At 52.7% G+C, this 22,155-nt stretch overlaps 1 protein-coding gene across 2 annotated transcripts; it reads left to right on the top strand.

The window, feature by feature from the left end:
- Nucleotides 1-1,876: 1,876 nt before the first annotated feature.
- LOC122725857 (hippocampus abundant transcript 1 protein-like) lies at nucleotides 1,877-21,221 on the top strand. Of its 2 annotated transcripts, none has more exons than XM_043963216.1 (12): nucleotides 1,877-2,127; nucleotides 10,238-10,327; nucleotides 12,170-12,232; nucleotides 13,445-13,572; nucleotides 13,900-14,014; nucleotides 15,597-15,815; nucleotides 16,105-16,218; nucleotides 16,683-16,754; nucleotides 16,860-16,972; nucleotides 17,312-17,409; nucleotides 17,647-17,813; nucleotides 17,891-21,221. In XM_043963216.1, exons 1-12 carry the CDS (start codon nucleotides 2,044-2,046, stop codon nucleotides 18,101-18,103), a joined length of 1,476 nt encoding a protein of 491 aa, XP_043819151.1. In that variant the 5' UTR covers nucleotides 1,877-2,043; the 3' UTR covers nucleotides 18,104-21,221. The 2 variants fall into 2 exon arrangements, with proteins under 2 accessions (XP_043819151.1, XP_043819144.1); XM_043963209.1 differs by having other exon boundaries at nucleotides 1,878-2,127; nucleotides 10,232-10,327.
- The last annotated feature ends 934 nt before the right edge of the window (nucleotides 21,222-22,155 follow it).

Below are 22,155 nucleotides of genomic sequence, written 5' to 3'. Positions count from 1 at the left end.
GACTAAAGATCACTGTACTTTCTCATCTAGCTTCCAGTCTCTTTGCTTTGACTTTGCTGAACTGAACTAATCTGTTTACCTAATTCCCATCTATCTGAGGTAGGGCATTTCTCATCACTAAGTCTCAGTATCCCTCTCTGCAAAATGGGTATATTTCCTGCTGTTTCCTTCTCCTGGCTATTATGAAAAAAATGGGGTGGGGGGGGGGGCTTTGCAACCAATAGTCAATCTTTTGTTCTCTTCCTCGGAGACAAACATAATCTTAGAGTCAGATGGTATCTCTCGGGTCATCTAGTCCAAAGATACTAGAAGAGGGATCTCCTTATTAAGTGGCCTTCCAAGCCTCCAGTTGAAGACCTGTTTGTGTGTTGTCTTCCTTATTAGAATGTGAGCTCCTTGAGGTCAGGGACTTAATTTTTGCCTTTTTCTGTATCCCCAGTGCTTAGCACTGTACCTGGCATATAGTAGGTGCTTAATAAATGTTTGTCAATGATGCTGATAACCTCCAGTGGTGGGAGTATACCAACAGCCTGAAGAAGCCAATTCCTTTTTGGACAGCTCTCATGGGTAGGAAATTTTTCCTTAGATTTAAGCTTAAATTTCTCTTCCTGCAACTTCCACCTGTTGCTACTCATTCTACATTTATTTATTCTTAAGCAAAGCTGCTGTTACATATTCTTTTTGAAGCCTGCTGCCTTATTTTCTTTCTGCCCACTGTCTGATTTCTGTTTCCCGGTGTGTAGGGCTGCAGCAGGGCTCTAGGCCAGCTGTTGACAGTTGATGCTCTCTCATATCGAGTTTCTGCTCACGACCTTCTCCCCCCTCCGTCACTTCTTCCCCCTTTCCCCAGGGAGCAGCTCTCCTTTTGTCGATTGTCCGGCAGCCAGCCCCCTGACTCAGAATCACGCGCTTCTGTGGCTGTTTGCCTCCGTATGTAATGGGGGCAGCTCCCCAACAACAGAGCTGTTGTTCTCCAGAATGGTGAGAACCCAAGTTATAGCTCTCCTTCTCTGTGTGTCTCTGGTGTTTGGGTTCTGTGGGATGTCTTGCCCATCCACAGCTCCCAGGGAAGGAGTCAGGCTGTATGCTAAAGCATCCTACCTCAATCCATCACTCTAGGTAGAAGAGGATGGAGAGGGGCTTTGGTAGGGGGAAGAGGGGAAGTAGCTTTGGTACCCTAGCAACATGACTCCTAGCTCCTAGCAACCAAGACCCCAGCTCTTAGCAACCAAGACGTAGCCTTTAGCAACCAAGAACTCAGCCCCTAGCAACCAAACTCCCAGCTTCTGGTAACAGGGTGCCCTGTTTTATAGTCTGGGTGCCCCTGACCAGACTCTGGCCCCAAAGTAGCATCTGGCAGAAAAAGCGCTCAGCTATGAGAGGGATGTGTGACGGAGGGAGAAAGAAAGAGGGCGGGGGTAGGGTGAGGAGAGAAGATCTGCGCCCCGCTGTATTCTGGGAAAGCAGCTCTCAACTAAAGCCACCTGGGGACCCCGGCGCGACGAGGACTTCTATCTCCTCCCCCAACCTTCCACAAAGAGCTGTCACGCACGGCATGATGGGAATTGTAGTTCTTAAATGTAGTCTCCCTCATAACCCAACCCAACTCAACCCCCCCCCCCATCTCTCTCATTGCCCCGCCTCCTGTGAAGGAGCAGAGCACGCCGGGAATTGGAATGATTGAGGGCGGGATTGAGGCGGGCGCTCAGGCTGTTGGGAGTTGTAGGCGGAGTGGAGGCGGTGTGGATGCGCACGCAGCCGCGGCAGGCGGAAGTGGGTCGCTAAGGAGGCGGAGTAGCCGCTCCCCCCCAACCCCCCCGCCCCGGGAGCTCCGCCGCCGCTGCCTCCGCCTCTGCCGCCCCCGCCGCCTCCCGCCGCCGCTGACAGGTCCCGCGGCCTCTGGGCGGGGAGCGAGCGGGCGGGGCCCGGGCCGGGCCGGGCCGGGCCAGGCCGGGAGCGGGGAGAGCGCCGCCCCGCGCCCCGGGGCTGCAGGATGAAGGGGCCGAGCCCGAGCCGGGGGCGCCGGGCCCAGGAGGCGGCACCATGACCGGGGAGAAGAAGAAGAAGAAGCGGCTCAACCGCAGCGTGCTGCTGGCCAAGAAGATCATCACCAAGGACGGAGGCGCCGTGAGTGCCCGGCCGGCCCCCGCTGCCCCCTCCCAGCCCGGGCCCTGCCAGCCCCCTAGGGTGTCCTGCTCCCAGCCCGGGCCCTGCTAGGCACTTGGGGGGCCCTTCCCCGCCAGGCCCCTGGGACACCCCCAGACCCAGCCAGGCCCCTGGGTCCCTGACCCAGCCAGACCCTTGAACCCCTTCTCTGCCGGGCCCCTGGGGTGCCCTCACTACCCCCTAGTGTGTCTGCCTCCCAGCCCAGGCCCGGACAGGCCCAACCCCTTCCTTGCCAGCCCCCTCCCTCGGGGGTGCCCCTCTCCCATCGTGGGCGCCCCTCTCCCATCGTGGGCCCTGCTAGGACCCAGACCAAGCCAAGCCCAGCTCCTGGTGTGCCTTCTCAGCCCCCTAGACTGCCCCCCAGCCCCAGTCTCCAGCTCTCCACTCAGTCCTCTAATGCCCTCCTTCATCCCCTACCCCTCAGGCCTCCCCATTCTTTCAAATAGCCTACCAGGCCTCAGGTCCATCTCCCCCATTGGCCCTATTCCTTTTAGGCTTGGCCCAACCTCGCTCCTCCATTGCTCTCCATCAGCCCTTACCCAGGCTCCCATAATTGATCTCTAATATCATTAGTCAGCCAGCATTTATTAAACACCTGCTGTCTGTCAGGCACTGTTCTAAGCACTGGGGATAGCCAGCCCTCGTTGCAGTGTCAAGCAGTTATCTACCAAAATTCTTCAGCCCCTAGCCTCCACTGCTATCCCACAGCCCCCCCAGATCCCAGGTGGTGCCCTATTTGGTGCTAGCCCTCTTTTTCTACCTTGGGTAGTTCTCAGCCCCAGCCCCTACTGCACACATCCCCAACCTTGGTCCCCAATAATCTTCCATTATGCTTTTCTACAGCCCTGGCCCCACACTATCACCTCCTTGCCCTGGGCCCTACTACCTCACTGCTTCCTTCCATTCTGACCCTTGGCTGCTGCCTCATTTTTCCCTTTCAGTCACTCAGCTTGGCACCAGATGGGCTCACCTCCGATCCAGTCTTGGGCCATCGCTTCTTAGTCACATGCCATTCCCCAGTCCTGGCCTTTCTTCTGCCTGCCCTGTCCCCATGTTGACCCTCCCAATTCTTCCTGCTCCCCTGCTAGACGTTTTAGACCTCATTTCTTCTCCATATACCACCATTCCCATCTCCTATCACTCTTCACTTTCTCTATCCATGCACACCCACTATATCTAACTCCTACTCATTCCCCTTCCCCATAGCATTAAACTAAATCTCCTTCCTACTTGTTTTCCCATGTCGATCCCCTCCACACTATCCCAAAGTCCTTCCCATTCTGTCCTCTTCTGTGTGTACATGCACACACACACACACATACCATTATTCCTTTCTTTGGGCCCCATTCCCCTGCCACTGTCTCTCTGCTACCTCCATCCCATTTCCACTCCTCCTGCCCTTATTCTCCTCTTCCAGACACGTGAACGTCCCCCTTTTACTCCTTCTTTTCCTTATGTCATTCTACATTCCCTATGCCTCATTCCCCCCAGCTACCCTTATTCCCTTTCACATACTATATAAATTGCCCCATCCAAACTCCCTTCCCTCTTCCTATTTCCCCCAATTCCTCTTGCCTTTGTCACCTTTTTTTTTTTTTTTTTTTTGGTGAGGCAATGAGGGTTAAGTGACTTGCCCAAGGTCACATAGCTAGTAAGTGTCAAGTGTCTGAGGCTGAATTTGAACTCAGGTCCTCCTCAATCCAGGGCCCGTGCTTCATCCACTGCACCACCTAGCTGCCCCCTTGTCACCTTAAATAACAATCTCCCTCTTGTCCTTTCTCTTCTCCCTTCTGCTTTTGTCCTCTTTTCTCTCAGTCCCTGACTTCTCTCTAATTTTTGGTTCTTTTGCCCTTTTGACCCTGGCTCCCAGCAGCTACCACTCCTTCTCACTCCATTCCTTTCCACTTATGGAGAAGAGCAGCATGGGATATTGGAGAGGAGGTTGAAGTTACAGCAGCAAGGTTTCCTCCCACTAGCTCTGCCGCTGACTAGTATGACCTTGCACTGTTGGATAAAGCTTTCCAGCCACTCAGAGAAATTCTTGTCCCTGGGCATCCACACCCATTTACTCCCCGTCTGTATTCCTTTGCTTCCTGACTTTGTGCTTCTCTTCCACCCAGTAAAACTGTCATGAACTTCAGCAAATCATGCTTTGATCACCCTCGGTTTGTCTCCTTCCATCATTAATCTGTAATGGTGTCTTCTTTCCAATCTTCCTACCTCAAGATACTTACTTGAAATATGGCTATAGCTCCAGTGCTTTGGGGATAGATGAAACACTGGCCAGGTTAGGGAGCCACCTACAAGCTGTATGGGCCCAAGGATACCTCCCCAGATGAGCCTGCATCCCTAAAAGCATCTCTGTAAGGGGTTGGATGGGTGTAGGAAGAACATCTAAATTCTGTCTTCCATGAGTATCACAGGCACGGCCCACACTTCAAAGTACAGCTCAGAGTTGTAATTTACTTTAACCATTTGGAAGTTGGTGTTTTGTTAAAGTTCAATATCTTATATTAAATGGATATATTCATCCTGAGCCTTTCCCCATGTCCTGTCCTGAGTCACCAGTCAATACAATGCCTCGAAGGTCTTGAGATTGTTCTGGGTGTTTGTTTTCAATTTGATTTCATTTGAGTCTGTCTATCTGCTATGGAGTAGAGATCTGGGAATTGCTTTCCAGCATCCTTTGGGGACTGAAACTAGCAGTCATTTTCCCAGAAGAGAAGCCATGAATGTAACCAAGAAACCCAGTACTTGGCCCTATCACCATGGGAGAGAAATGAAATTTTGCGACATGATGTTTGGGTCACTTGAAACCATGGTTTCTGGATGGGCCAAGGTGCGGCCAAAATTCATCTTATCTCGTAGTCTGGTTGAAGCTGGAGCTGTCTCCATCCCTCTTTCTAATTGCCTTCATTTGAATATTGGGATTCCCATTGACTGAGTCTTCAGCATCAAGAACCCCAAATCTTGGAAATTGGCTTCAATGACTCCAGACTCTAAGCAAGGGTAAACCCTATCCAGTGATGTGTTCTTTACATGTTCCAAGACAGGAATATACAGTGTGATTTTTTCTTAGCCTATGGAACCAAAAGTATGAAGAAGATAGTACCTATTGGGATCTCAGTGGGGGTCCTTAAGTTCATCAGATCCAATAAACTCCAGGCCAATGCCTTACTCTCCTCAGCCATCTTCTACATGCTCATCTAGCTTCTGTTCAGATACCTTCCATGACAGCACACTAAAACCTCACAAGGAAACCCGTTCTATTTTTGTGCAGCTCTGATTGTTAGAAAAGTTTTCCCTTTATATTTACTTAATTTTTTTGTTTTGGTTTTTTTGTGGGGCAATGAGGATTAAGTGACTTGCTCAGGGTCACACAGCTAGTTATATTTACTTTAAATCCACTTCCCTTCCCATTGGTCTTTGTTCTGCCCTGTGCGACTGCACAGAACAGATCTTCCCTTTCTGCCCATGAGAGCTTTTTAGCTCTTTGGAGATGATGGATATGTCCCTTTTCCCAAATCTCTCTTCTCTAGCCCAGTCTTCCCCACTTATTTCACCTGGACCTCATATAACAAGGTTTTGATTCCCTTTACCCCATTCTGGTATCCTCTTCTGGATATGTTACAGTTTGTCAAGGTACATCCTCAAAACATGTCCTGAGAACTGGACACAGTGCCCCTTATGTGGTCTGACTGGGACAGAAAACAGCAGGACTCTCACCTCCCTCCTTTTCCTTGAGTAAGGTTGAGTTGGCTTTTTCAGAAACACATCACACCCGAAGGCAAAAAATCTTAGGTCTTTTCCATAGGAACTGCTACCTAATCATAAACATTTCTCCCTGATCCTTGTGAGGTTGATTTTGTGTGTGTGTGCTTATCTACTAAAACATCCAGTTAAATGTTCTTTTGTTTGATTTGGCCATGGTTCCCGTCTATTGAGATTTTTTTGGAGCAGAAATTATTGCCCAATAATGTCTTAGCCTTTCTATCTGTATCATTGCATGGTTCACTTTGTAACCTGCATGGGCTTTTCTCAAGGAGTTTAAGCTTCTATTTCACTGGTTCTACCTTTTAAGGTTGTTGGCCTTTGGTTTTTGTGTTTTTCTTCATCCACTCAGGCTTTTTAAGACAGACAGACATGGGGGCAGCTAGGTGGCGCAATGGATAAGGCACTAGACTTGGATTCAGGAGGACCTGAGTTCAAACCCAGCCTCAGACACTTACTTACTAGCTGTGTGACCCTGGGCAAGTCACTTAAACCCCATTGTCCTGCAAAAAAAAAAAAAAGAGATAGATAGATAGATAGATAGATAGATAGATAGATAGATAGATAGATAGATAGATAGATAGATTCATTCCATCCAAGCAAACCTTAGATTAGATCAGAGAAGAACAAGGGCTAGAGGATGAAGACTCAGATTTCTGAATTGGTGGTACATATGCCTCATGATAATTCAGCCTTGCAGAGAGACCTTCATTTACTGGCCCAGAGCTGGAAGGTGTTTTATACTGGTGCACATTCTGGTTGAACAGACATAATACTAAGCTGAGTCAAGAGCTCTGGCCTCTAGTTCCAGCTCTGCCGCTCTCTGTGTGCCTTGGAGGCAAGGGCTTTCCCCACTCTAGGCCTATTTTCTTGTCTAGAAAGTGAAGGGGGGCAGCTAGGTGGCGCAGTGGATAAAGCACCGGCCCTGGATTCCGGAGTACCTGAGTTCAAATCCAGCTTGCCACTCAGATACTTGCTACTTACTAGCTGTGTGACCCTAGGCAAGTCACTTAACCCTCATTGCCCTGCAAAAAAAAAAAGAAGAAGAAAGAACAGAAAAGAAAAAAAGAAAGTGAAGGGGTTGGACTAAGTAATATCTCAGAGGACCTTTCCAGCCCTGACGTTCTCTAACTATATCGTGTCACTCATTTCAGATTTTTTTTGCTGGGTGCTGTGTGGAACATAAATAGGGCTCTATGGCCTCTGAATTGAACAGACCTGAAATTTTGTGGAAGTAAAAGGCATGGGTCCCCTTCCCTCAGTGAACATCTTATCTAACTGAGGTCTCCGAGATAAGGCTAAGTAATAAAACAATTAGAGAATAGTACAAAGCAGTATATGAGTCAATGCTAAATTAATAAGACCAAGAGTAGCATCCACTGTTAGACATGGTAGCCATGTCAGGTAGTTTGACTTAATTATTTGTTATAAGAGGAGGCTGACTGGGATCTACCCAGAAATGACTGACACAAATGCAGACAGCTTCCAAAGAGAAAGAAAAGCAAATTAATGGCCTCAGAAGGACCATAGAAATTCATTTCTAGGGAAGAAATTTTACCACCTTGTATGCAAGTCTACGGTAATTCCAAGAGTTAGCATTAGGGCTGTTGGGGAGGCCTCCTGGGGACTCTTGGTTCATTGGGATCATATCAGAGGCATATCAGAGAAAGTTGTTTTGATCATTGTATTCAACTGGAGGTGAAACAGGCTTCCTTATTTACACTGGAAACAAGTCAGTCCTGCAGAAGAGCATTGGAAGAGCCATCTTTATAAAAATGGTCCAACCTGTTAGCTCTCTGGCTCCTCCCTCACTGGAAATAGAAGTGTAGGGTGAGGCAGGCCATTTGTGACCTCCATCCCAAGTCACCAAAGCGTCCGAACGGGTCGGTTTCTTAAATGCCAGCAACCATCGACAAAAACAGATAACCAAATAAATGTATGAAACGAGGAATAAAAGCGTATACAAAACCATAAACATTATGCCCTCTATCTTAACGGAGTAGACTCCAACAGTTTAATGAACAAGACCTCCCTTTGTTCTGCCTCCTCTTCTGAATCACTCTGAAGCCCTGTTACCTTTGGCTGTGTTCTCTTTTTTCTATTTAGTCATCATCAGTGTCTATTAAAGGATGTTTTTCTAAGTCAAGATTCCCTAGGAGGGTGGCACCCCAGCCCAGACTCTGATGACCACTTGTTGGTTCTCATTATTCCTTGTTTGGGAAGGAGGGAGCCACCAAGTGTAGAGGAGACACTGCACCTGCTTTGGAGGACCTTGTCATTGAGTGGTTACCTGTGTTTCTTCAGAAATGAGCTCGGGGCCACCCCTTTCACAAAGCCTTCTCTTCTTGTCCCCCAAGCTCAAAATGATCTCCCTCAAATTGGCCAGTAGAACTTTGGGTGACTGTTTCCTCATCCATAAATCGAAAGGGGTGGGTGGACAACCTTTAAAGTCCCTGCCAAGTCTCAGTCCCTTCTCCTTTGCCTCTTATTGCCTTCTCCCGTCTTGTGTGTGTACATACTATACACTCTGCTATTAGTAAATTCACAGAGGAAAGGTGGGGATTAGATTGTCTCTGGTCTTTCTCTCATCAGCACATCCAGCAAAGGGCCTCACACGTAGTAGGCTCTTCATAAATGTTTAGTTGAATGCTTGGAGATGTTTTATTGAATGAGGGTGCAAGTATCTAAAAAGTTCCCCTCTTACTTGGTAGCTATTTGAACAGTAACAGGAAAACTTGAGTGAGAGCCAGGCTAATTAGATAGAAAAATAAGAGTTGAGAAGCCAGAGATTGGATCAGAGTGTTACTGTCTCCCTTGAGAAACTGCTTTGAGGGGAAGAGATGGGCATAGCTGATCTTGGGGTGACTTGGATGTTTCAACCCACTCCTTTTAAAAATTAATTCCTGGAAGAAAATCTGAGAGAGACAGAAGAGTCAACTCAGCAAGTGAGAGATTCTAGAATGTCAGAGCTGGGAAGACTTGAAGGAGATCTAGTTTAGCCACCTCATTTTCTAAAGGATCAAACTGAACCCCGAAGAAGTCACAGGGTCACGCAATGAGTTAGGCCAGATGGGCTGGAATCCAGGGTTTGCTGCGCTCTCCTACATTCAAAAGAGTGGTTACAAATCTGGAGATGGGTGTTGTCCAACACTGTGGGTATATTCTAATGAGGGCTGATAAAACAGGATTGACCACTCCACTCAAAATGTAGATGAGTGCATGGGCGCTGAATTTGCCTACAGCCGTCCACTCCCCTCCCGGCTACTTGTCTCAGCTGGAGAGAAGGCACTAGCCACGGTGCCCTACCACTGACCTGGAAGCTTCCGGAGCCTGGCATCTGTGTTTGGCTGGAGAAAAGGACCTTGGCCTTTTTTTATTTTTATTCTTTTTTCTCTTCCCTGGACTGGTTGGAAACAACAAGTGGATTGCCCAGGGTTGGCTAGAGCAAAGCTACCGAAGAGCCTAGAGCCTGTGGCGTGGCCCCAAGAAACAAGCTGCCTCTCAATCTGGGGGGAGCCCAACTCTGATCTGGGTGGCCTTTCGGGGAAAGAATGAAGCTATTTGAGGTCTACCAGGTTATCAGATTGGAGGGGTGGGGGCTGGGGAAGGCTTGATGGCTTCGTGCCAACGTTCAGTCCTTGATGAAATCATAGATTTGGGGCTATTCCCAAATCAAATGGATTAGCAGACCTTTCTTGCTCTGAGGCCCACTCTCCTACCTTTCCTAAGCTTGATGAGACTGGCCAAGAACAAGGATTTCCATTTCAGACCGGCCCTGGTGTTCCCTAGCTTGAATCCGATGTGTCTAGAACTGCTTGGCTTGGGCACTTTGGGCCCAGTTGTCCCCTCGTGATTGGAGTCACACTTGAACCCCCAAATTGGGGGTGTCTTAGCCTTCCAACCTTCTGATGACATCCACGTCATCTATTTAGGCGCTAGCCAAAGCTAGCCGCACCCAGAATCCTAGCCTATTAGAGCGGAGTTTGTGTGCCACCTGGAAAAAATGGGTTCCCGTGCCTGATTGCACTGAAGGGCACAGGGATTCTTCAGGCTTCTGGAGCCCTTGAACCTGTGACCTTACCGATTAAGCCTGGCGAAACTTCTGGGGCCTTGGAACCAAAGGGGTGGTAGCCCGGGAGATGTTTACACTTGACTTTTCAGAGCAAACAAAGGCCTTCCAAGTTCTTGATTTAGTGAGAACTGTTTAACCAACCCCCCTTTCCCCCTCCTCCCAAGTTGATTCCTTTATTCCCTACCCTCTGTCCACTTACCAGCCAGCCATGTTGTTTTTCAGCGACAGGGGATTGGCGAACCTAGTGTGTACCATGCAGTAGTGGTGATCTTCCTTGAGTTCTTTGCCTGGGGCCTGCTCACGACCCCCATGTTAACGGTGAGTATCACTTATCCCCTTTTGGCCCCAGGACCTGGAGGGTAAAGATGGCTTGGCTGAGGAATGTTGGGAAGTTGAGAAAATTCCCATAAAGCTAAATAGTGGAGTAGATTGTCCAAAGCTCAGGCTAGTGCTGTGCCTTCTCCTTCTGAAGGGATTCCTCCCCCCCATCAAGAGGCACCCACATTTGAACACTAAGAAAATGGGGAGTCTACCTCTATCTCTAAGAAGCTCGGAAGCCAGAAACTGACCTCAGTCTAGTAGGCTGGTAGAAAGAACATTAGCACCATTTTGTCTGTGATGGACTGAGTGAGCACAGTGTGTAGAGGCCGGGCTCGCCTCACCCTCAGTCCAGCCATGCAGGTCTCCACTCCCCAGGGAACGGAACATTGTGTCTCTGTTGCCTAGGTTAGGACACGCTGTAAGAACACCGTCCCCTCAGGAAAGCAGAGGAGTGTGGGCAGAATGGAATGAGCCAGCCTTAGATTTGGACCACGGTCTAACCAGGAGGAAGTAACAAATCCTCCTGCCTGCTCTATCTCAGGGAATGCCGTGAAGGCCACCCTTGCCTCTTAGTGAGGGGCTGGATCGGGCGGGGGGCTTGCTTCATTCCTTCCAGGTACATGAGGATGAAAACCAGGGGCCACACCATTTCTCTATGGCTCTGTGCCTTGGGACAGCTAACTTCTAAGGCTGAGACTCAAGTTTTCTCATCTATAAAATGGGAGAAAACTTAGGCTTACTCCCTTGTGAATGTGTCAGGAAGATAACATGAGCCCCACACTTCAAAGATGCTACGAGTGAAAAGTACTTTGTCCCTCCAGTTCACTGTAAAGGTGACAGTTGCTTTTATTTCAATGGGGCAGATGATCCAAATCTTAACATCGTCAGCGTTTATTCTGAAGCACCCACTTTATCACCTGTGCGCTGTCCCCAGCCTGTGGACCTGCTTCAGTCTTGTTCTGAAGCACCTTGAAACCTCCCTGCCACAACTAGGCCCCAGCCCCAGCCCTGCGGTCTCTGGTGTCTCTGTGCTTGACCCCCATTTGAGTGCAAAACAGCTTTGACCCTGTTCAGCCAGCACATTGCCAGCACATTAAGGACAGAGGGGTGACTTTAATGAAAAGATTCGGAAATCCGAGCTCTGAGGCTCTGCTTTGGGGGGGCGGAGGGGGAGAAGAGGGCCAGAATCTCTCAGCCAGCAGCCTCTGGGAAGAGAAGCTTGGTTTCCAAACTTGTTCTTGGGGACTGGGGTGCCTGTGAACACGGCACGGCTTAATGGGCGGCTGCTCCCTGCTCTGACGGCCCACTTCTAGGAAATTGCCTTTGTACAAGCTACAATGGAACTTAGAAACCTATTTTCTGGGTAAAATGCAAGAATGTTAGTCTAGTCTTGAGGAAAATAGATAAAAACAGGACGTAGGAAGGAGCAAGCCAACTACCAAGTAAAAGGGAAGAAAGCCAAGAAAAGAGAGAGTTTGGGGAGGTCATTGACAGCAACTACTGGCCGTGGGGTCTAACAGCAGTGGACTTTATTTCTCCCCAAATGCTTTGCACATGTTATGTGATTTCTCATGTCAGCTGTGTCAGGTGTACATGACGGGTGGTGTTCACATGCCTACTTGCTAGAGGAGCCTGAGGTTTAGAAATGTTAAGTGACTTAGGGTCAGCAGTGTGGCCAGTACTCCTGACCCCTGAAGAGTCACGGGTACGCACACGCACACACCCCTGAGCAAAGGCAGCGGCCACAGCTGAGAAGGGGAAGCGGAGGGTGAGGGTGAGGGCAGGGGAGAGCACCCTATGGCACCTGTCGGCCTCACAGTGTCCTGCTATCATCCGCAGGTATTGCACCAGACCTTCCCACAGCACACCTTCCTGATGAATGGCCTGATCCACGGAGTCAAGGTGAGGCTCCTCGGGCTCCTGGCATGTTCACTCTTGCTTTGTGTTGGAGGCCCCTCCCCTGGTTCCCATTACGGCTCAGGGACAGGACCTGGCAGCGCCCCCAGGCCGCTCGTCCCCCGCCTGCCACTGGGCCATGGCCTCCGTCCAGCTCCAAGTGGACAGATGAGCATTGCCACAGTAACAATGGGCCCCTTTGTGGAGGGCAGTCATGGGGACAGCACTCTCTGGAGCCGGAGGGGGGGCGGAGGAAGCCAAATTCAGCATTAGGGGTCTGGTTCCTCTAAGAATAAAATATCCAGCGTTTATGTCATGTATCAAGGTTTGCCAAGTGCGTTAGAGATGGCCTCTTATTCGCTCCTCACAACGACCCTGGGAGAGAGGTGCCGTCATGATCCCATTTTACATATGAGGAAACTGAGGCAGACGGAGGTGAAGTGACTTGTCCAGGGTCACACGATTACTAAGTGTTTGAGGCAGGATTTGAATTTGGATCTTGATTCCAGGTTTGGCGCTCTCTCCATGGAGCCCCCGAGCTTCTTTTGCAGTTCCTTTTTTCTTCTGTCAGAACCTACTGGCATCCTAGCTGTAGGCTCTCCAATGGCCTCTGGGTAGAAAGACTCTTGGGAGATGTGGCAGGAACTCTGCTACAAGTGGGGGGCAGACCCGAGATCTGGTGTTCTCTCCAAGAGGTGGAGGCCAGGCATCCCCAGATGCGCTGCCCAGCCGGCTAAGTCATCCCTCATGGAGACTCGAGGTGGGCAGCAGCCTCTGCCCTTGTCTCTCCTCTCCTAAACACGGCTGGCTCTCCTACCAGTTCCAGGGAAGCAGGAAAAAGAAAAATTCCCTTATGTCCATCCATCGCTCAGATGCCATTTTGAACCTTTTGGGGGCCAGACCAAGATCCAGTGCTGCCGATTCCTCTTTGTCTGTGGCCACAGAGGGACAGAAGCCTAGAGCCTGTCAGTCCTGAGAGCTCGGGGCTATGCTCAGTCTAGACGGCAGCTGCTCCAGGGCAAGACCTGTAGAAGCCTCAGGAGCTGGGGCCCAGGGGAGGAGAAGGTGGTGCCCGGGGGCCCCCAGCCATCCTCCCCCGCCCTAGAGAACGGCAGAGCAGCTTGCCAGGCCTGGTCGTTTCTCTCCTGAGAGAACAGCGGCTGCCCCCAGAGCACCAGCCTTACAGTACTCCCTCCTCCCCCTCCTCATGTCTTCCAGGGTCTGCTGTCTTTCCTCAGTGCCCCTCTCATTGGTGCCCTCTCAGATGTCTGGGGCAGAAAGTCATTCCTCCTCTTGACGGTGTTCTTCACCTGTGCACCCATTCCCCTGATGAAGATCAGCCCCTGGTGAGTGAGGGGTTGCTGGGGGGGGGTGTCTCGGGGAGGGTGGCAGCTTAACCCAGGGAGAACCTTTCTCGCCCTTCCACCCCTGTTCCTGGCCTCTGCTAGCTGGCAGCCTCCCCCGGTGCAGGGTCCTCCCAAGAGGAAGCACTTGGTAAACTCTCATTGAGGAGTGACAGAGCCGGGGCCTGCATGGCTGGAATCTAGATGCAGTGAGACTTGCTCATGGGAAGGGACCTAGGACTCCTGGTCTGACCAAAGTCCAGGAAAATAAGGGCTGGGGGGCACAAGGCCGGTGCCCCGGCTGTAACAAAGCAACCCTCCCCCCTCCAGGTGGTACTTCGCAGTCATTTCCATGTCAGGTGTCTTTGCAGTCACCTTCTCTGTCATCTTTGCCTACGTGGCTGACATCACCCAGGAACACGAGCGGAGCACAGCATATGGCCTGGTAAGCTGGCCCCCGCTTCTGACCACTTGGGGATGGTGCCCTGGAGTTGGAGTGCCCCCCACTGGCTGCCCTGCAGCGGAGGCCCAGAGAGGAGGGGGCGCTTCGGTGCCAGGCCTGCCTCCCAGAGACCTCCGGGCCGGAGTCTTGTCATTGCACGGCACCGTCCATGCCCCCTCATCTCTCCCCTTTGAGTTCAGTGGCTGCCTTTGCGGAAGAGCAGCTGGGAATCTCGTGCCTGCCCCTTCTGTGATGGGCACCACTGTGCTGCCAGTCCCCTGGGCCCCAGAGCTGGCTCCGAGTTTCTCCCCACTCACTGCCCCAGCAGTAACGGAGGCAGAAAGGTCTTCCTCCCCGATCTTCCACATGCCAGGCACCTCCTTTCAAAGGTCTCATCACGTTCAGTAGCTTCCTCCTCCTCTCTAGGCAGTCCGTCCATCCCACTCACGCAGCTTTCTGATGCCCAGCTCTGATCACATCTGTGGTCCTGCTCTAAAGTCCCGAGTCTGGCATTCAAGGCCCTCCACATCTCTCCCTTCAGTCTTGTTTTCTCCATTGACGTGGTCACCACTCAGTTCAGGACCACATCCCCTCTCTCTTGCATCATTGCAATGGCTTAATCAGGTGTCCTAATCCAAGGCGCTTCTTTCTCCATTCCATGCTCCACAAAGCTGCCAAACTGATACTCCCGAGTGCAGGTCGGATCATGTCGCTCCCCTGCTCAAGAAGTTTCATTGGCTCCCTCTTTCCCCTAGTGTAGAATATATTCCCATCACAGGTTGGCTCCAGCCTTTCTCTGATTTCACATTATTCTCCTTCATAATACTCTGTGTTCCAAGTAAACTGTCCTCCTTGTTCCTCTGTGTGACTGCACAAGTCAGAGTGTTTCCCTTCCTCCCCTCTGTCCTGGTTACCCCTCCCTAGCCTCCCCATGATTCCTTGGTGTTTATTTAAATATGGTCTCCCCCCTGCCCCCACTTGGAGGCAAGGACGGCTTTGTTTTTTCTCTGCATCTCCAGCTCTTAGTACAGCGTTTAGAACATCCTCGGCGCTTAATAATGGCTTCTTGTTGCTCCCATCACTCCCCCACTAGCCCCTGAATAAGCCTCCTGTGCCCTGCGCACGCTGCGCCCTCTCCCCACCTGTCTCCACTCATGGATGTCTCTGTCTAGACGTGCACACGTACGTGTAGCCACCCCCAGGGCCCAGGTTTCCAGCTCCCTTCTCCAGGGCCTGTCCTCTGAGCCCTCTGGATACCAGTGACCTCTCCCTAGACCTCTCCAGCACTCAGTGCCCACTAAGCTTGGTGTCACAGTCCTCGCTTTTACCAGAGGGGGTGAGGAGCCCATGTCTCACTGATCTCACCCATAGCACCTGATCTCACTGACATGGGCTCCTTCAAGGAATTGCCCAGTGAAGATAAAAAGAATGAGGGAAGGGAATGAGCACAGCCCCCCCAAAGAGCCAGCCATGTCATCCCGCTTTGGACATGGGCCAAAACTCTTCTGTGAGAGAACCTTCCTTCTATCCCTGTAAATGAGGGGGGGGGCCGCATGAGCAGCTCCTTTGTTCCTCCTCCCCCCAGGTCTCTGCCACCTTCGCTGCCAGTCTGGTGACAAGCCCAGCCATCGGTGCCTACCTGTCCCGCGCCTATGGTGACACGTTGGTGGTGGTGCTGGCCTCCGGAGTGGCTCTGCTGGACATCGGCTTCATCTTACTGGCTGTGCCCGAGTCCCTGCCTGAGGAGATGAGGCCTGTGTCTTGGGGAGCCCCCATCTCCTGGGAGCAAGCTGATCCCTTTGCTGTGAGTGTCCCTAGCCCTCGCCTTGAGTGGAGGCTGCCTGGGGTGACGTCTCAGTAGCTGTGTGATGGTCCTGGCTGCTGGTGGGCTACCTTAGGACCCCCTCCCTTACTCAAAGGAGTGACTCTGATGGGAATGTCAAGCCCTGGGATGGGCCTGGAGGAAGGAGACGGGTCCTCGGCGGTTGGTGGAGACGGTTTTTGCTGTCCTTCAAACCCCATCGCTCGGTGCCCTCCTGCAGGGCCAACTCCCTTCTCTCTCACTCTCTCCATCCCTATCTCATCTCACTCAGTCTCTTCGGAAAGTGGGCCAAGACTCTACCGTGCTCCTCATCTGCATCACTGTCTTCCTGTCCTACCTGCCAGAAGCCGGCCAGTACTCCAGCTTCTTTCTCTACCTGCGCCAGGTGAGTGAGCCCAAGGCCAGAAGCTGGAGCCACGCTCCTTGGCCAGGTCCGATGGCGAGCACACATGCACCCTGGCCTCTGAGCCACACCCGTACCAGAAAGAGCGGCACACTAGGGAGATCCCCCTCAGGGGTCTCTTCCACGTAGAAAGGGCTTGGAGTTGGAGAGGCCCCGACCTGTATAATCGGGCTTCTTGAGAGGTGAGTCAGACACTTGGGCTCCATGGAGGCCCCTCTGTTACCCCCCCTCCCTGAAGAATGAAGTGGCAGCCTCCCCATCCAGGAGCAAGCTCAGCAGCAGCAGGGAAGGGGGCTCTAGGAGCCTCAGCCCGGGTCCCCTGCTCGCCAGCTCATCCCCTTTTACAGAGGACAGAAAGGACTAGCTAGAACCTCTGACCACTCCAGGCCCCGACTCTAGAGCAGCCCATGAGCCCAGAAACTCCATCCCTTCTCTGGTCTTTGCAGGTAATTAGCTTTTCCTCAGAAACAGTGGCTGCCTTCATTGGTGTGGTGGGGATTCTGTCCATCCTGGCTCAGGTGAGAGTCCCTCACCCCCTGTCCTCCCTCCCACCACCCTCCAGCCTGCCCCGCACGGGGCCTTTCTCTTCCTCCTTTGGTAACGTGTGTCAACTCCCCTTCCAGACAGTGGTGCTGGGGATCCTGATGCGCTCCATAGGCAACAAGAACACGATCCTGCTTGGCCTGGGCTTTCAGATCCTACAGCTGGCCTGGTACGGCTTTGGCTCCCAGCCTTGGTAAGAGCCCCTCCCTCCCCACATGCCCCCGGCAGGACCTCAGGGCGTGTCACTGCCCCTGCTGAAGAGGAGGGCATGATCACCCAAGGAACCCGCCCGAGAACCTCCTGGAGAGGGGCTTGTTGCCCCCATCCCCTCCAACCCAGAGGGGAAGTGCCACCTCCTAGAAGTGAGAGCACTTCCCTTCCCAGCCTGGGCCTCCTGGGCCCCTCCGGGAAGACCCCTTTGTCATCATCGGGGTGCTGGGGGTGCCGTCGGTCCCACTTTCTGGTCCAGCTCTCTGGCCGAGGGCGTCGGGGGTCTGTGTCAATCCAAGGTCCTGTCTCTGTCCTTCCCCAGGATGATGTGGGCTGCAGGTGCGGTAGCAGCCATGTCTAGCATCACCTTCCCCGCTATCAGTGCCATGGTGTCCCGGAACGCAGACCCCGACCAGCAAGGTAGTCAACCCTGCCTGAGCTGGGCCTCAGCTCTGACTTCCCTTAGCCATAAATCTGCCCCCCAATCCCCGGGAGCCCCCATCCCATAGCCTCCTCCTCAGCCAGCCCTAGCCACCGCTTAGCTCAGTCCAGGATGGCCCCTGGTCCCCGGAGCCTTGGCTTGTTGGGGAGCTTCCCCGCTCGAGGCTTGGGGTGTCAGACGAGGACCAACATGCCCCTTGCCCTGCCCTCCCCCAGGTGTCGTTCAAGGGATGATCACCGGCATCCGGGGGCTGTGCAATGGTCTGGGGCCCGCTCTGTATGGTTTCGTCTTCTACCTGTTTCACGTGGAGCTGAATGAGATGGTGGCGGTAGAGAGCCTGGAGAAGGCCACCAAGCCCAACATGGCCAACCCTTCGGATGAGGTAAGGGCCCCCTCCCCTCCCCCCCTTGCCAGTCTGGGCCCCTGGACTTAACCCCTTCCTGTCCTTTGCCCTTCTAGCGGAGCATCATCCCGGGCCCCCCTTTCCTCTTCGGAGCGTGCTCAGTCCTGCTGTCCCTCCTAGTGGCCTTGTTCATCCCTGAGCACAATCATCTCACACTGCGGTCCGGCAGCCACAAGAAACACAGCAATGGTGCCCAGAGCCACACACACAGCCCCCAGGCGGGTGGCTTGGATGGGAAGGAGCCCCTCCTGGTGGACAGCAGTGTATGATGGGAAGGGAGAGGCAAGGAATCTCCACCTCCACTCACCCCACCCCCATCGACTGCAGTGTGCTCGATGTGGACTGGACCAAGGGCGGGGGGAGGGGAGGTGGCCGTGGACTGTACCACTAATAGCAAATGAGAGGACCAAGAAGACTGAGGCCCTCAGAGCCAAACCCAGATAAACACAGCTACCCACAAACTCAGTGCCAATGGTGCAAAACGAGGCTTCTGTCACCACCTGGGGCTGGAGGCTAGGAAGGAAGTGGTCGCCACACCGTACGAAGATAGGCTAGTGTGGACTTTGAAATGGGACCTCTGCCAAACCCTCGTCTGGCCAGGGAGCGGAAGAGGGGCTGAATCTCAGGTCCTGGCCCACCCCCCTCCCGGGCTCCACCAGCCACCAGTCATGGGAGGCCTTTCTGATCCTCCCGAGGAACCCACTCTTGGTCCACTGAGGGGGGGAGGACAGAGAAAGAGTGCCCTGGGACTGAAGTACCCAGAATGAGAGACGGCCCCCAGCAGACCCACTGTTGGCTCCAGCCAGAACTGACCCTCCCCCCTGCCCCATCCCCTCACCCCCATCCTTGGCACCCAACCAAATGTGCCTGCCCAGCCCAGGAGACTCTCGGGCAGGGAGCTCCTTGCTGATGGATCGTAGAAGGCAAAGACTTTCCCACACCTCTGTGAGGGGTCCCAGCATTCCCTCCTCACCTGCCCCCAGAAGCCCAAGGTGGATGTCCCCCTTCATCAGGCCCATCTGGCTCACAGTAGCCAGAGTGCCAAGTTGGTCATGGTTCTGAACCGAGGAGAGGGGGAAGGCTTGGGAGGGGAGATGCAGGTACACAGAGGGACTGGTTTGCACCCATTTGTTGGCCCTGCCCCAGTTCCCCCAGCAGCTGCCGTCCAAAAAAGCACTAGAGCTTGTGGGTCATTGGAATAATCAGCTGGCCAATCCCAGGAACCAAAAGCCCTCTTGCAGAAAGTGCAGCAGGGGCTGGCCCTGCATTTCAGACCGGCCATTGACCTGTGGTCCCCCCACCCCTAGAGGCCCAGGAAGGGGAAGAGGAGGAAAGGCCAAGCTGTCTCCATGCCTCACAGTCACCCCAGAGAGCAGCAGTGGCCTCTGGGATATGCAAGAATTCGCTCAGGCCACAGCAAAGCACCTTTAAGGAAGGTCAGGATGCCCAGGTGATGCTAGAAAAACTACCAGAAGGAGGGAGTAAAGATAGTTCCCTGACATAACAGGCCGGATCCAGGCTTGACCCCCTCGGGGACAGGAGAGTGGACACTTTTCCCTTGATTCCTGGCGCCCCTTACCCATACACTTGGTCTGGCTCCCTGATGTGGGGAAGGACCCTGTGGTTCACTTGAGGGGCCCCCAGTGCAGGGCCAGCTGCCATCCATGGTCTGCCTTTATCCTTCAGGTGGGATCTGTGGAGGTCAGTAACAGGTCTGGAGCCTCAGCCCTGAAGTAGCCTCTGACTCCACTATCCAGTGAGATACTGATGGCTTCCTGGGTTGCCCCCCACACACCATTTACACTCCGTGTATCCCTGCCACAGCCCCAGCATCCCCTGAGCCTCCCTGGCCCTCTGTGCCTACCCCAGAAGGGGGTCCCAAGCTCTCTCACCATTCTCAGCCAAGGCTTTAGTTTACATACAGAGTGGTTGTAAATGGAAGGCTTTAATTGGATTTCTTAACTGACCCCTCCCCATGAGTCCAAGAGCCTCCAGAAGTGAGAGATTCCTTTGGGGGTTCTTTGTGTCTGGCAGAGCCCTCAGCCTGCCCATAAGTCTCCTTCATGCTGGAGCCAGAGCCATCCAGACGTTGTGGAAATGAACCTACCCTGGCAGGGAGGGGGTGGCTTTTATGTTTTGCACTTTAGTCTGTAGGGACAGGCGGCCCCACAGTCCCTTTTCTCATTCCTCTTCCCCTTGAAGCCCCAAGCCAGTGACCCCAGGCCTCACTTGGGTGACCCTGCCAAGGGTTTCTTTCCAGCAGTCAGCCCATCCCTTTGGGGAGGAACATCAAAAAAGCAAAATCTCACTCATCCTTTCAAAACAAGATCACGGAAGACCACTTTAAAAATATATTTTTTTCTTTTACACCTTCAAGTTAACAGACCAACTTGGGTTTATCAGGCTGGGAACCCCGACCTGGGTAGCAGAGAGGTCTCCTGTGGTATCTTGGCATTGCCAAGAACAGAGCTCTGAGTAGGGTCAGCTGATCCCCTTACCCCCCCCAACCACAAGGCAGTGACCAGGCCCCATGACCTCAGTTCCAGCAAGCCCCCCCCCACCTTTGCAGGGTCCTACCAGGTTGCTCCCACTAACCTGACCCTCTCCAAAAAAAATCTCTCAAAGCATGTGACATTCCAGACCCCTTGCCTTTCCCCCAGTCCCTGAAAGGCATTAGTTGCCAGGGCTTCATGAAGACCCCCGAGGGTCTGATAGGCCTGTGTGTCCTGGAAGCTGTCCAGAGACCACTATTTCTGCCAATTTTATGTTACACTTTTGGGGGGGGGGATGTGAACCAATTTTTTGAAAGGGCATTTTTCCCCTGATGCAGCTTTTCTGTTCAGCCAGGCAGTGCCACTATTGGAACATTGGCTCGGCCCCCAGGTCAGCCCTCTCGCAAGCTAGGCGTGCCAGGGACGTCCCTGTGGTCACAGTGCCCCCTGGCCCCTTCTTCCTCTGGCCCTGCCATCCTCTCTCTGCCTAGTTCTCTTCTGCTTTAACTTGCCCCCCCCCTCAGGGACCTTGCTGGGGGATTTGAAGGAGTCCCAGGGGACCTGCTGTCGCTTGAAACAAACACGGAGACGATGATGTGAGTTGGCTGTTGGCAAGTAGCCAGGATTTCGTGCTTTGTCCTGCCTGGCTCTCCTCCCTCCAGGACCCCACTCCCCAAATTCCCTACCGTGACCAACCTTCTCTGTTTTCATTAAGAAGGGACCAGCCCTATACTTTGGAATTGATGACGTTAACCCCCCGGTGTGTTGTTGATTTTGTGTTTTTAGCTGATAACTCGGTACATTTAGTTGATTTCAGATTGTGTTTAGATTCGGGTACCCCCCTCCTGGTTATTTATTAAACAGCTGCTTTCTTCTTGCAAAGGAAAAAAAAAAACAATCTCTGCCTTTGTGTTTCTGCCTGGTGAGAGAGTTGTTTAGCATTGGCCCATCTCTGATGCTCCTGTCGTCGGTGAGGCCAGCTCAGACAAAAAGGTACTGTTTGCCAAGTGACCCACCCAGCCCTGCATTGAACAGGCACACGCAAGCATACTTTTTGGAGTCTTAAGCCTGGTGGCTCTGGTGACTCCCAGCATCCTTGGCAATAACTTGGTTGGCCCTCAGAGTTGGCAGATCATCGCTAGTTGTCCAAACTTCTTTGTTACCTTCCCTTCCAGGAAAGTTTCGTGGGGCTCATCTCATTATCCTTCAAAGAGGTTTCCGTAAAGGAAAATGCGGCAGTCTTGACCCTTGCCCTCTGCCAGTCACCAGTCATAATTTATATCCAGTAAAAGCCTCCTCCTTGTCCCACAATCCACTCCCTCCGCCTTAAAGGAAGGTCTGATCACCTGGCGTGACCTCCCTACGTGGAGTGGTCGGCTTCCAGAGCTGATGCAGACCTCCGTTTGTCTGGTCACATCCAGCCAGAGAAAATCCCAGAGGCAGTGAAGGGGCTCCCCGGGGCAGCTTCCTGAGGAGACCAGCAACAGGGTTTGGAATACCAGGTCAACGGCAGTCTGCGGTCAGGCTCTTGGGGCCTTCCAAACTCCACACGTGCTCCACACTCATTCAGCACCTGCAGAGGGGCTAGGCTATTGGCTTAATCTCGGGGCCAACAGAGACCATGAACTCAATTAGCAGACTCGTGTTAAGTGCCAAGCTCCGTATAAGAAGCTTGGGCTACCAAGACAAAAGTGAGCCAGCCCATGCTTTCAAGGGGTGGTTGTTGAGAAGGAACAAATCTGCGTATATCTGCACAAATAGATATGCCTACATATAGGTATATGCAGAATACATGCAATGGGGGAGGGGTAGCAGTGTCTGTGAGGACC

Source organism: Dromiciops gliroides, chromosome 1 (genome assembly GCF_019393635.1).
Source record: "Dromiciops gliroides isolate mDroGli1 chromosome 1, mDroGli1.pri, whole genome shotgun sequence".
Taxonomy (NCBI): domain Eukaryota; kingdom Metazoa; phylum Chordata; class Mammalia; order Microbiotheria; family Microbiotheriidae; genus Dromiciops; species Dromiciops gliroides.
This window is presented reverse-complemented; position numbering and strand designations above follow the sequence as displayed.

Excerpts from the sequence above, each read along its gene's own strand:
- LOC122725857 (XM_043963209.1), top strand. The coding sequence starts at position 2,044 with ATGACCGGGGAGAAGAAGAAGAAGAAGCGGCTCAACCGCAGCGTGCTG. Across the intron at positions 16,973-17,311 it reads GGCTTTGGCTCCCAGCCTTG|GATGATGTGGGCTGCAGGTG; the intron begins GTAAGAGCCCCT and ends GTCCTTCCCCAG. Across the intron at positions 17,814-17,890 it reads TGGCCAACCCTTCGGATGAG|CGGAGCATCATCCCGGGCCC; the intron begins GTAAGGGCCCCC and ends TTGCCCTTCTAG.